The sequence below is a fragment of the Mastigoproctus giganteus genome, chromosome 1 (genome assembly GCF_048544385.1).
Source record: "Mastigoproctus giganteus isolate SK-2022 chromosome 1, ASM4854438v1, whole genome shotgun sequence".
Lineage (NCBI taxonomy): Eukaryota > Metazoa > Arthropoda > Arachnida > Uropygi > Thelyphonidae > Mastigoproctus > Mastigoproctus giganteus.
Window position 1 is genome coordinate 32,043,336 of NC_143575.1, and position 14,561 is coordinate 32,057,896.

The following is a 14,561-nucleotide window of genomic DNA, read 5'->3' on the forward strand; positions in this document are numbered from 1 at the left end:
GAATCCAAAAGGACGTTTTCTGCCACTAATGCCTCTAATCAAATATGTACCAAAATTAGATCCATTTTAAATGATCATACTATTGATTGCCTATGTTTCTTAAGAGCTCACTTTATTCGGACAGATAGTGTGGATGCTTAAACATAACTAAACTTTGCAGTAACAATATGTATTTTTTTTTTGTTTTTAGAATAAGTGTATTTTTAATGATTTTTTTTTTTTCAGAATATTTATTATTGCAATAAAAGTTTATTTAAAATATGAATTCAAGTAATTACAGTACTTGTTTCTTTTACTTTCTTTATTGCACCTAATTGCATCAAAATTTATTGAGAAAAACGTTTGTTTTTGGAATACCAGTATCTCGGTTTCATAAATTAAAAATACCGAAATACCGGTATTAAGATTTTGACCCGTATTGTAAGCCCTACCCCCGAACCAAAAATCTCTATGTCAGCCAACCCTGCTTCTTCTCCAGCCTCTGCGACCCCGACTACTGAGGAGTACTGAATTGTGTGGTGAATACCCTGGTGCATGCCTTGTTCTTAACTATGTAATAAAGTTTTTGATACAGTATTTTTAAACATTAGTCTAAAATGTTACTCATTATTGTAAAACACAATTAAAACCTTTTAAACACTTTTGAACAACTTTTCTGTTAATAAATGGTTGCATAACTGTTTAGGCATACGTAGAAAACTGATGTAGCTATTTGGATGAGAGTATAGATTTTTGTGGGAAGTGTGGACTCGCCTGCGAATATGGAGACTTGACTGTATAAAATACAGTGGTTTGAATTAAACATTGAAATTTTTAACTGTTATTCATTATATATTATTTTAATTTATATAACACTGAAATAATTTTGCAAAAGTTCTACTAATACATTAAGAATTACTACACTTAATACCGATGTATATCAAGACACACAATATCTGTTGTTTCTGTTTTTGTTGGGCAGGATTTGTTTATGGCTATTTAGTATAATGGTTTTATATACTTTTATAATGTCAACTTTTATGATTAAACGACAAAATAAAATCAGCTAAGGAGTGATAAAAATATACAAGTTAAATAAACAGCATGTCCTTATCCAAGTGTTTTATCTATTTCTTTATTACAGGTACAGTATACATCAAACAGTGGTTTTGCATGTTAACACAATCTGCTTTTCTTTATTTTTTATTTATTATTTTTTTTGAAATAATATATTTTTAATTTTATATTTGATTCATAAATGTATTTGTATTTATATTACAGTGTTATAGTATTGGGACCAATATTGGGATGAACACTGATGAAGGAAATCCAGATTCAGAAAAGGTTATAAACCAGGAAAGAATTGGACGTTCAAGCAAGAAAGCTGCCATGAATTTTATAAAAACAGTTTGTGGGAAAAGAAGGCGTTCACTGAGTCCAGAAAAAGTTTTGGAGACTTCAGATATACCAAGAGAAGAAAGTCACTCATATTTAAATGATGACCAAGTAAATAACGTGATACATAATTCCACATCAGTTTACATAACAAGTCCTGTTGAACCTGGACGACGCATATCTGTTAGGGGTGAATCCAGATTTTTACAGAAATTAAAAGATGTCAATCTAAGCCCTAAAGTTATTTTAGGAATGCATGGATCTCTTTGTAAATTTCGACACCACACAGCTGAACTTGATTCTCGTGCTTCTTTACCATTACAAAGCTCCACTGGCAGCAAAAATTTGCCTGTCACATCAGAATCTTTACAGTTATTACAAGATAAGGAAGTAATTGGAAAAAAAGTAAAGCGTTTAAGTACTGAAAAGAATAAAAAATTGGCTAAGGATCGAAAATCATTGGAGGATGCCTCGAAGGCTACAGTGCAAAAATTGAAACATACTCCTAGTCTTGCTGTGTTAAATAAAGAAAATGTTGAAAGTACACTTAACTCAACAGTTGAATCAGATGATAGCACATCTCCAGAAAATAAGCGTAGAAGTACCAAAAGTGGAGAATTGGGAAAGCAACATGTTGTAACCAGGAAAAAGCTAGTAAGCTTTCAGAAGGATGTGAAAGATATAGACAGTACATCTTTAGAGAGTATTTCTTCAGATTCTTCTGGGAAAAAAAGGATAAGTAGAACTAGATATTCTAGAGACTTAGATCAATCGGTTGAGAAAAAGAAAAGCAAACCTGATGCTGTACTCCAGACAAATGGTAAAAATAGAACATCTACACTTTCGAGTGCAAAATCAAACCTTACATCAAAAAGTATATATGTATCGTCTCAACATGGTCAAAGGAGTGTCAAGAAAGATGAAACTAAAAGCAGAAAGATACTTGGAACTTCAGATACAAGCATGAGTGTCACTAACTCAGATGATGATATCTTCTTTGCAAATTTGGCATCTCTTGATACATCTGTTAAACTGAACAGTAAGAAATCCAAGAATATAGTAGTTGGATCAACAAAACCAGTGGTAAGTATGCAGTTTGAAATATATTATTTCAATGAGGGTGTGTATTGTGTTTTCTTAAAACTGTTGATCATTTTTATTTAATTCCCTCCTACCACCAGCTTTCACTTCAAACCATTCTTTTCACTCATGGTGCCTTTTGAGGTAATTTTTTTGCAACAGTTTTTTTAAAAACTGTTTCAAAGTTCCCAGTACCTTGGATATGATTACGTATGACCACCAACAGGTTAATTTTAGGATTATGTTGCACATAAATGCAACTTAAGATTAGAAGGCTCCAGGACTGAATTTTTATTTTAAAACAACTATTTATAGATAATAACACATTGAGAATTGGAAGCAGGTATGTGTAAGTAGCATGAGTCATTTATTTCAATTTTTCAAATGTGAATGACCCTCTCTTTACATGTTTTATTTGGTGGATATTATAATTGCTGAAAAGCTCCTTGATTGATTACTCTTAGCTACCATAATTTTGTCACTGGAAAATAATAAACTTTTTAATGATCCTTGTAATAATCCTTTTCTTTAATTTGGGAAAAATATAAAGATCACATGGCATAAGGTCAAGTGGGGAATGTTGTAACAATTTTTGGAAAGGTATTTAGAAATTATTTTTGCATGGAGCAGGAAATTTTTACTTACCCACAGGTCTCTTCCTTCTAATTGCATTTTTAAAACACTTGATAATTAGTCTTATGGCTGCTTCGTATAAATTCATAATACATTATGCTTTTATAATCAGATATAAAAAGAAGACACGATTTTATCAAATAATGCCAGTGGTCCCTTTTTCTGGAAAATGTTAACTAAATCAGACGTAACAAAAAAAAAGTGATTTTGGAAGGAAAAAAGTAACAGATATTTCAAATGAAATGGTATCTTACATAATTGCTGCACATAATGTACCAGTTAACCACGGTAACATCCTATGAAAATAATGCCGTTGTAATAGGTCACAAGGATGGGTTTGCAGCAGTACTGAAAGAAAAGTAAAGGAAAAGAATCTTGCTGTTATGGGTTGCCTTAGTAATTTAATGTAATGAGTTTCAAAGGTAGATAGAATGCCTTCATCTAATTAAAGAACATAGGTAAAAACTGCATTTCTTGCCGTGACTGCACTAGCTGCTATGTCAGGAAAACTAACAACCAACTGGCAGAAGACTCAGCAAATGTATTTCAGAACATAAAAGAGCCATTTGCATAGTGTTTATAGAACACTCTGCCATTGCTGATCACTTCTGGTCAACCCAACACAACATTGATCCACGCCACAATGTCGTGGTTGTTCATCGGTCCCACGATTACCGGCGCTGCTCCTGGTTGTGGAGTCACTGCACATCACATCTGATACTTCCGTCAACAGAAACGTGTTCATCCTATTATTGAACCAACCATTCTCATGACTGACAAACGGTGGCAACGTTCCCATATTTCACAACCATAGACTTCAACTTCCAACAGTTATTTGTTGCATCATGTAGTTCACTGTACATGACTGCCATCTCTTTTCTCTTTCTGAGGAATCAGTGTACCACAGCCTTGAAAGATCTCCATGCAGCCAGTTCAGCATCATTCAGGTTTCTTTTAAATTCTTCATCTTTTAGGAGTTTCTTATTTGAGGGCCTATGAAAATTCCTTCCTTCAGCTTTGCATGAGATAAATTTTGAAACATTTTCGGTAAATATGCAAATTCTCTGCTTTTTCTTTATCCAGTGCCTTAGTGAAATTCTTAATTAGTCCGAGCTTGATGTGTAAAGGGGGAAGAAAAACCTTTTTTGGATCAACCAATGGAACATACTTTACATTGCTTTTGCCGAGAATATATTCATCTGTCTTGTCCCAGTATTGTACGACGTAGTGTTTGGCTGTTGCACGACTAACCCACAAACACAGGAAACAACAGTATTTAGTGAAACCAAATACTTGCAACCCTACAAGCTGTCCAATCGATTTGAGGCCGACCGGGCTAGCCGAGTGGGTAAAGTACCTGCCCGGCAACCCAAAGGTCGCGGGTTCGATTCCCGCCTCGGGCTTGGATCAAAGTACTGCAAAAACCTTGGGAGGTGCAATATGGCCACAGAAGCCGATGCGCCGACAACTACCCAATCAAAAAAAAAAAAAAATCGATTTGAGATCACCACAAATATTCCAGGCGCCTCCGTAGCCAGGTGGGAAGCAGCAGCAGTGCGCATCACACGCTTCTTGATTAGACCGGGGTTCGAGCCCGTCACCACCAAATACGGAGGACGCGGAAAGGTCAAGGAATGACCACCGCATATCCCGGAGCAATATGGCCTTAGTTGCTAATGCTCCTAAAAACCAACAAAACAAAACAAACAAATATTCCAACCATAGTCATTGTAACATGGCAGCAAGAATCTGGGACATACTATTGTAAGTTTCTTTCAGGGCAACAGCATGAACAAGAGGAATTGATGGTAAAGTATTTCCATTATGAAGCAATACTGCTTTCAAACTTAGCTTTGATGCATCAATGAACAAACGCCATTCAGAGGTGTATTGTGATCAATGTTCAGTTTGTGCATAAGACCAATGATGTCTTTGCAGATAAACGTGTTGTTTTCCATTGCAAAATATCTTCAAACTCTCCATTTTGCTTATGGTATATTGTAATTTTTGTACCTTTGGCGAGTAAGTTCTGCTGTTGTAGTCTGGATCCGAGTAATTCATCCTTCTCTTTGGGTAAGCCCAAGTCTCTGATCAAGTCGCTTAATTCTTCTTGTATTCCAAATCATGTGAAGTACGTGGTTCTGCGACATCTGGTAAAACGATTTCTTCTGTACCTTCACTACTTCCAATACCCCAAGATTTTTGTGGCACAGGTACTGGCAGTTCTTTACCGTATGGCACTGGACTAATTGCTGATGGGATATTTGATGCAGTGCTTGCTCTTACCTTTTATTTTTGTCATGCAGAAATAGCAGTCATTGAAATGATTCTTGGGCTCGCGCCACACCATAGGGATGGCAAAAGGTAGTGCTCTCAGCTTGCCATATAACCACAGCCTTAAGTTTGTTGTACAATACAACAGATACGTGGAGCCCAGTTTTTTTTTTTCTTGGTCACCGATCTTGCAGCCAAAGTACAATGAATATGCAACTTTGTGATATTGTATATTTTCTTCGTCTTAGTTTTTTGGGGATGTGTCAACAAACAGCAGAAGTTGTCTTGGTGATTGATGCAAGTTCTGTGCTTTGTCTTCTCCATTTTAAGAATGCATTAACATAAAAACAGTAAAAGTAATTGGTAAATTTGAACAGAAGGTGAATTCTTGTATCATAGTTTACCATACATTATATATATTGAACAGTTGAATGGTATAATAAAATTAATAAAAATACTGGCGTGTCTGGAAATGTGCATCAAAATCAAAATATAATATACACTATTGCAAGAATAGTAATGATGTACTTAACTTTTAGCCAAATAAAAATTTAAATAGAAAAAATTTAAATAAAAGTTTAAAAATTGTATTTCAAACAGTGATGATATCTTTGTACAGAATGCAGTTATCTATTTATATCTTAAAACTTAGACATGATAGGAAATTTTTATGATTGATTTTAAATTCTACAGGGTGTCTCAAAAATATTGGTACAAATGTTAAGGGGAGGTAGGTAACATCTAAAGGAATGTGAATCGCATAGAAACCCATAACCGGAAACGTCACAGGAAAGTAGTAGCAGAGGCACAAGAAGCAGAAATGACACAAGACAGTAATTAGTGGCAAACATTTATTTGATATAATATTAACAATGGAGTATGATATGGATGCATTTCATGATGTTACAGCAGATGCTCGAAGGTTCCACCATGAGATGTGATACATGCGTGACACCGACGCAGCATGGATTGGCGGACACGGTCGAACGGCAGTGCAGGCGAGTCTCGCCACGAGATCCATTTCCGTCTCCACAGGCGATTCATACACGATAGATTTGAGGGTCTACCCACAGAAAGAAATCAAGGGTCAATAAATCAGGTGAGCGTGGGGGCCAGGCAACGGGTCCACCACGGCCAATCCATCGACGCCCAAAATGCCTGTTCAAATGGTCACGAACACACCTTCCATAATGGGCAGGCGCCCCGTCATGTTGAAACCAAATGTTGTGTCTCACATTTGCTGGAACATCGTCAAGTAACCCTGGTAAAACTTGTTCAAGAAAGATCCGATATTTAGCAAAGTTCATGCGGGATGGTAACAGCTATGGGCCGACTAAACAGTCACCGACCATACTTGCCCACACATTTATTGCGAAGCGATGTTGTGCCGCATGGGGGTACACACTGTGTGGGTTGTCGTGAGCCCACACATAAGCATTGTGCTGATTGGATAAGCCTTTCCGAGTGAAAAAAGCTCGTCCGTGAACAAAACATAGGCTGGAAAATATAAGTCTTGAACACTTTCTTGGAGAAACCACTGCGCAAAAGCCACACGTGCAGGATGATCTTGGGGGAGCAGTAACTGAACTCTTTGGAGATGAAAGGGGTGTAAGGAATCGTCATGCCAGACATGCTGTACACTGCAACGAGACACTCCTAAGGCAGAGGCAACGGCACGTGTGCTGGTAGTAGGATTATTCTGGACGGCAGTCAACACACTTTCTTCCATGGCGGGAGTTCGCGTCGAACGTAGTCTGCCCGCACTACTCCTGTTACCTCTAAATGACCCATAATCGCACAAATTTTGATGCACACGTGCAAACAAACAGTGGTCCAGTACATGTCTGTCTGGGAAGCGTTCTCCATAAATTCGTTGAGCAGCTCATCCATTGCCCTCTGCTAATCCATACACTAGGTGCATGTCTGCCAGCTCACAGTTTGTATATCGATGCATACTCTTCGTGCGGTGACTACTGCCTGAATGAGTAAACCAGAAATTTTTCCTCTCGCGAACTGATGAACAGCGCTGTGTACCGACTTACCGTGACATTTCCGGTTATGGGTTCCTATGCGATTCACATTCCTTTAGATCAGGGGTGGGCAACAGCCAGCCCGCGGGCCACATCCGGCCCGCGACAATGTTGAATCCGGCCCCCTCGGTAAATGCATAAATATAGAAAATCCATACCTGACTACACTCGCCGTAAAGTTCGGCTTAATTCGGTTCAATCGGGAATCGCGGCCAGTACAACAGTAACCAAGTGATTCTACACAGCGTCAGAGTTATTTCCTAATTATTATTGTAGCATCGATCGAACGAAGTTCCTTTGGGTTTGACTTCTTATTGAAAAAAATAATATTAGTGCGAGATATTTTATGTTTTCTGCCTTTTCTAATTATTACAATTTTTAATTTAATATAATTTATAGCCCATAAAATGAGCCAATTAAAAAAAAAAGAAAAATTGATGCCGAATGCCGCATTTTCAATGATAATTGGACATTCAGATTTTTTTTTTAAAATACATTGGTAATTCAAGTAATATAACATTTTTTAGGTTCTGATTTTTTTTATTAAATCGTTCAATCTATTCCGGCCCGCATCATGATACGAAAATTTCATTCGGCCTGCTGACGAAAAAAGTTGCCCACCCCAGCTTTAGATGTTACCTACCTCCCCTAAACGTTTGTACCAATATTTTTGAGACACCCTGTATACATAAAACTTGGCCAGAAACAACCATCGATTTGCTGGAGGTAAAAATCATGTTGGGTAGTGTTATCATTCAAGACCCACCCTTCATAGAGGGCTGTTATTTTGGCAGTTATAAGTAAATTATATAGCAATTGCAAATTATGTGTGCCCATGGGAAACTTTCTGAAACTGGTTTTTTTTTTTTTTTTTTGGTTTCAGCAATACCACTATGGGTGGCTTGAGCTTCTCAGAGTAGAGCATTTCTTAGTCAAGCACTGACTAAGAAATGCTCTACTCTGAGAAGCTCAAGCCACCCATAGTGGTATTGCTGAAACCAAAAAAAAAAAAAAAAAACCAGTTTCAGAAAGTTTCCCATGGGCACACATAATTTGCAATTGCTATATAATTTACTTATAACTGCCAAAATAACAGCCCTCTATGAAGGGTGGGTCTTGAATGATAACACTACCCAACATGATTTTTACCTCCAGCAAATCGATGGTTGTTTCTGGCCAAGTTTTATGTGTGTGCGTTTTTCAGTTATAAGCTTGATGTATCCTTTACTTTGATACACAACTCTTTCCCTTAACTATAACCATGGGAATAATTTAAGGATCTTAAAGGGGAAAATATCTGGAATCAAGTTGAATTGCAATATTTGTCAAAGAGGCTCTATCCCTGTTGGCAAAGTTCCTATTTATTATTAATGAGCTGTTCTAGCAGCCTATTTGCACTGCTTAGTGGCCTTGGAGGGTAGGGGGGGGGGGCCATCTTGCAGTTTATCAATAAGCTACAGCAGTTTTTATTTTAAGTTAGACATAATGTTTGGAAAACTTTCCTGTGGCTGATAGTGTGAACATAGTGGGCATGGTGTGATTGTTAGGTGGTTCCTGTGGCTTCCCATGGATCTATGTCAAATACTCAGGATGCTGCACACCATTACAATACCAGTTGGTGTGTTGTTCAACTGATCATTTAGTTACCAGGAAGGGGTCTCCCATCATCAGTGCTTGGACCAAAACAAAGAGTAAAGGTGGTCTGAGAATGGAGTGAATAGTACAAAATAGTTATGAGGAGGGAAAGCAGGAAGTGAGGATAGAAGAGGAAGGCATCCCTCAGGCAAGTGAGGAGTAGAAACCTAAACGAGTTTGACTGATCCTGTAGATGGGTGGGACAGGGTAGCCCTCAGAGGACCAGAGGGATAGATAAATATAAAAAAGCGAGGGTCAGAATTGGTTGCGAAGAAAATAGCCTGGTTCTGAATCCTCCACACCAAGGAGGAGCTCCTTTTGTAGCAAGTAGAGCATATAGTCCTGTGCACCTATGCAGGGAGCCCCAACTATATTGAATGAAGAAGCCCGGAGGTAATATCCCTGCAAGGACTCGCAGCTTGGAAGATCTCAATAGAGAGAGGATGCTGAAGAGAAGGAACATATCCCACAATGAGCAGTTGTCAGCGATGCCCACTTGGGAGGGTCCCACAACAGAGGCCATCATCAGCAGATTCTATCTCGCAAAGATCCAGATCTGCAGTGGAAGTTGTGAGGCAAGGAGAACAGTGCATCCAATGAAAGATCACATTAAGGAAATCCATAGTCAGCAGAATCTTGACTGGGGAAACCAAAGTTAATGGTGGACTGCAGCAAAAGCAAAGTCAAACTCAAAGCAGGGTAAGAGAACAAATCCAACAGTGGTGGAGACCACTGTCAGCCCACTTGAGGAGTAGATCACAGTCAGTTCAGCAATGAAAAGTGCTGGCCTCGAGGCTGACAGGATCCCGCAGCTGAGATGAAGAATATCCTAGTGTCGGCACTGAAAATCTTCCACTGGGTGACCAAGAGGACTAGTGTAGGGAATTTTATCTGTGAGTGAAGACCTGTCCGGGTTAGCGGACATTGGAGTAGGCCGGCAGTGTGTTATAATTGCATTTCTGGAACATTGCTGACAGTTAGAACGTTGTATAATTCTTTTATAGTAATTGGTGATTGTTCAACAGTTGCTAAGTCCAGACACTGTCGGGTTTGGGAAGTTCCACTTGTATTTATTCCTGTTAACTGTAACAATTGTCTCTTATTGTGGGCTATCACAAAATGCACAGGGTTTTTTTTTTTTTTTCCAATTCTAGAAAGCTATGGATTAATAAATTCATATCTTATTACATAATAGAAGTGACAGATTTCTCTCGCACTTTATAAAGTTCAGTTCTGATGAATGATATATCGTTGCTGATTTCATTGTTGATAAATTTTATTTTCAAAAAGTATGGATTTGTTAAGCTAATTGTGAATAATTGATATTTAATTTTACTTTGTTAATTTAATTAATTGCTAAAGGATAGCCATATATAATGCTAAGCAGATATATAAAGACAAAAAATACAGCCTTCATTGCTTAGGTCTTTTGAAGTAGATAAGTATTTTAATACAAATTTATTTATTAAATATGTTTAAAATAAAAAAAAAATAGTTACAACTTAACATTTAATTTTTTTTTTATCATGTGTTTTCATTTTCTGTATACCATTATATTTATTGATAAATAAGACATGTATTAACCTTTTTGTTTCTCATTTAGGTTGCAAAAAAGCAAAACGATACTTATCCGCCATTAGAGGAATGCACATTTGATGTTACAGATGACAGAAAAACACTAAAGCTTCCAAACACACTCCAGCTGATTGAGAGTGAGCTTCCTCTAAGTGAAGCTGAAAATTGTAAAAAGTTGATAGGAATGTTTCTTTTTCGTCAGATTGTTTCACCAAATGATTCGGTTCACCGGTGTCTCTTGTGTAGGAATAAAGGTAGTTGGAAACACATTATAGAACTAGAAAAACATTACCATTCACTTCATGAATTGAGTGTACAGCATTATAAAGCTGAGTTCAGTGAAAATGTTGTTTTTGTTTGTGTACCTCCAGATGTAACAGAAGATACAATTCTAAACTCTGGTTGCAGGTTTTGTGTTGCTACACTGAAGAACTTGTCAGAGGTCCGAAGTCATTATCCCACATCCCATGGAAAGGCTGTGCGGCTAGTACCAGAAATTGCCGTAACTGAACTGAGCGATTCCTTTTATTGTAGTATTTGTTCATGTGCATCCCAAGATTTTCTAACCCATCACAAACACATGAAAATTGTTCATCGTATGCAGACATATGTCTGTCGCTATTGCACTTTCTGTACATCTCGTCCAAATCGTCTTCGAACACATGTAAAACAAAGACACATAGTAAGTGAACCAACTCAAAATCTTCAGTGTCCAGGTTGTTCAACGTTTCTTCATAGTAAGGAAAGTTTAGAAAATCACATAATTCTCACCCATGCAGTACAAACAGGTAAGTTGATTTTATTAATTTAGTTAAGCTTAACTGAATTACAGCACAGATTAACTTTTCCAAACATCTTTGGAAGAGTCAAGTCTGCTAGAAAATACTTGAGTCTGAAAAGCCCCACTCCCAGGTTTAAAAAAAAAAAACAAAAAAAACCAAGCACTTATGTTTCTCTTCAAAAGGCTTTTAAACCCACCTTTAACTCTCTGTACTTTCCAAGAAAAGTTTCATTTGATTTCTCCATAAAAATTCAGTAATTAAACAGTTATTAGCAAAGACACTACTGAATTGCGAGCAAAACTGGAAATTTTGCTGTCTTCTTCAGAAAAAATGAATTAATTTATTAATTGATTTCAGGTTTTGTATGCATATATACAGAACCCAGAAGTTATCTGTTATTGTCACTAAATTCACTTTTTGTCTCGGTAGTTTAATTTACATCTCTGTATTAATTATAAGCAGCTGTTTTGATTGCAAAGCCTAACATTATGTCATTATTATACAGCAGAAGTCTAATAATTGGAACTATACCAGTGCTAGCTTAAGAGATATTTTATTTTATTAATTGCTTATCTAAAAATAGTACAAGTAACAAGTTTATGGACACACGAAAAATTTCGTTCCATAAACCATTTATTTTTATGTTTTATCTAGCTATCATTATATGTAATAAATATAAAATACATAATTGTAAATGATAGAAACAAAATTAAAAATCAAACACACTTCTAGATACATTTGCTTATTAATATCATGCAGAGCACTAACATTAAACATAACTTTTCTATGATAACATTGAATTCTGACGACTGTACTTTGGTCCTGTTCATGAACTTTACTGTAGCTTCCCGACAGTCAAACTCATCCTGGGATATTGACTTCCCAGATATTGACTGGAACTTGTGGGTTGGTCACTCGCGCACTAGTAAGACTTTTGTAGATTTATTGGAATGATTGTTTTCTGCAGCAGCATGTCCGAGAGGCAACCAGAGAGGCTAATACTCTTGATCTAGTTATTAGCAATGATCATTCATATATTAAGAATTTGCAGATAAAGGTGGCAGTGATCACAGTGTTCTGATGTGGGATTTAATTAAAGATATAAGTATCATCAGGGATAAAGGAAAGGGTTTTTGCTTCCATAAAGGTGACATTAAAGTGTCAGTGGTCTCGGACAGTTTTTAAATTCTGTACAGTGGGATCAACTGGAGATGTTACCAGCAGAAAATTCTAAGTGGGAAGCATTCAAGGAATTAATCGTGGAAGCTACTAGGCTTTGCATACCAACTAAGAAATATTGTTCAAGATTTAGGCCTAAATGGTTGTCAAATGAACTAATGAGACTTGTGGCAGAGAAGAAAAATGCATGGGATGCATATAAATTATCAGGCGACACAAAAGCCTATGGCAGATATAAACTAGTGTGTAATCAAGTCACAAAGGAGGTTAGGCAGGCAAAGTCAGATTACGAGAAATCTTTGGCCAAGTATACTAAGAAAAATAGCAAGAATTTCTTTACTTATATAAACTCTAAAAGGAAGGGGATGAATCTGATTGGTCCACTTGATATCGATGTTTCGACTGTTTGATGATCCTTCTCAGATAGCAAACAAACTGAATGAGTGTTTTGCATCTACATTCACACATGAGGAGTTATTCAGGGAGGGGAATGCCGTAAGGTTATCAAATTGTAGCAGGGTGCTTAATGATTTTGCAATAACTGAGAGCAAAGTGGAGGAGACATTTTTGAAGTTAAACATAAGAAAGGCACCTGGGGTGGATGGGATCTATTCAGTTATATTAAAAGGAGGCGGCAAAGGACGTAAGCAAACCCTGAGCCATAATTATGAGAGCATTCTTGGAAGTGAGGTCCCCACGGACTGGAGATGTGCAAATGTATCCCCAATTCACAAAGGGGGGTCGAAGAGTGATACGAGTAATTAGTTTATTAGACCAATTAGTTTATCTTCTGTTCCGGGTAAAATAATGGAGTCACTGGTTAAAGATGCATTGCAGGATCATCTAGACAAGACTGCAGCAATAATTCAGACACAGCATGGGTTTGTTAAGCGAAAGTCTTGTCTGACAAATTTGATTGGATATTATGATGTGGTTGCAAAGGAACTGGATGCAAAAAATAATTTTGATATCATATATTCAGATTTCAGGAAAGCTTTTGACACTGTTGCACATGGAAGACTACTGTACAAATTGGAGCAGAATGGTATTAAGGGTAAGTTGCTACAATGGATAAAAGGATGGTTGAGTGGGAGAAGACACAGGGTGGTAATCAATGGGCACTGCTCTTCATGGACCAATGTTATTAGTGGAGTTCCACAGCGTTCGGTGTTGGACCCACTGTTTTGTATATTTATCAATGATATTGATGAAGGTATATCAGGCTTAGTGTCGAAGTTTGCAGATGATACAAAGGTTGGCAGGGTTGTTAATGAGAGTAATGGCAGTGTGCTACTGCAACAGGATCTAGAAAATTTTGGCAAATGGGCTGAGAAGTGGCAACTGAAGTTTAACATTGACAAATGCAAAGTACTGCATATGGGTAGAAGTAACCCCAGAGAAACGTACCAACTGTGTGATACTACACTTAAGGTGGTAGAAAATGAAAAAGACCTGGGAGTAATTGTGCAGTCAGATATGAAGTTTTCTGAGCAATGCAGACAGGGCAGGTCGTAGGGTTTTGTCAATGACATACAGGAATTTTGCTAGCAGGGAAAAGGAGGTGATTGTCCCTCTGTGTAAGGCAATGGTCAGGCCATGCCTTGAGTACTGCGTACAGGTCTGGAGGCCTCATTTTAGGAAGGATGTAGATTTGCTTGAGCATGTACAGAGAAGGACAACAAGATTAGTGAGGGGAATGAAGGGATCCTCTTACCAAGAGAGGCTTATATTCTGCAAATTGCAGCGGCTGGAGACTATTCACCTGCGAGGTGATCTGATTGAGATGTATAAGGCCTTTAATGGGTTGAGCATGCTGAATTCTGATGGGATTCTTCCACTTGTTCAGACTACGAACCTAGGGGAGCATAAATTCAAATTGAGGAAAGACAGATGTAGAATAGATATGCGGAAATTTGTGTTTAGCCAGTGGGTGGTTAATTGCTGGAACAAACTTTCATCTGCCATTGTGGAAGTTGATACCACAATTTCTGCCATTGTG

At 37.4% G+C, this 14,561-nt stretch overlaps 1 protein-coding gene across 4 annotated transcripts in view; it reads left to right on the forward strand.

Annotated features, from left to right (window-relative positions):
- The window catches only part of LOC150090684 (uncharacterized), a 306,488-nt gene that overhangs the window by 194,895 nt on the left and 97,032 nt on the right, over positions 1–14,561 (forward strand). For all 4 annotated transcript variants that reach the window (XM_090372249.1, XM_090372256.1, XM_090372243.1 and 1 more), the window contains 2 exons: positions 1,261–2,457; positions 10,630–11,389. In XM_090372249.1, coding sequence (XP_090228375.1) covers positions 1,261–2,457; positions 10,630–11,389 — 1,957 coding nt within the window. The remainder of the gene's footprint in view (positions 1–1,260; positions 2,458–10,629; positions 11,390–14,561) is intronic.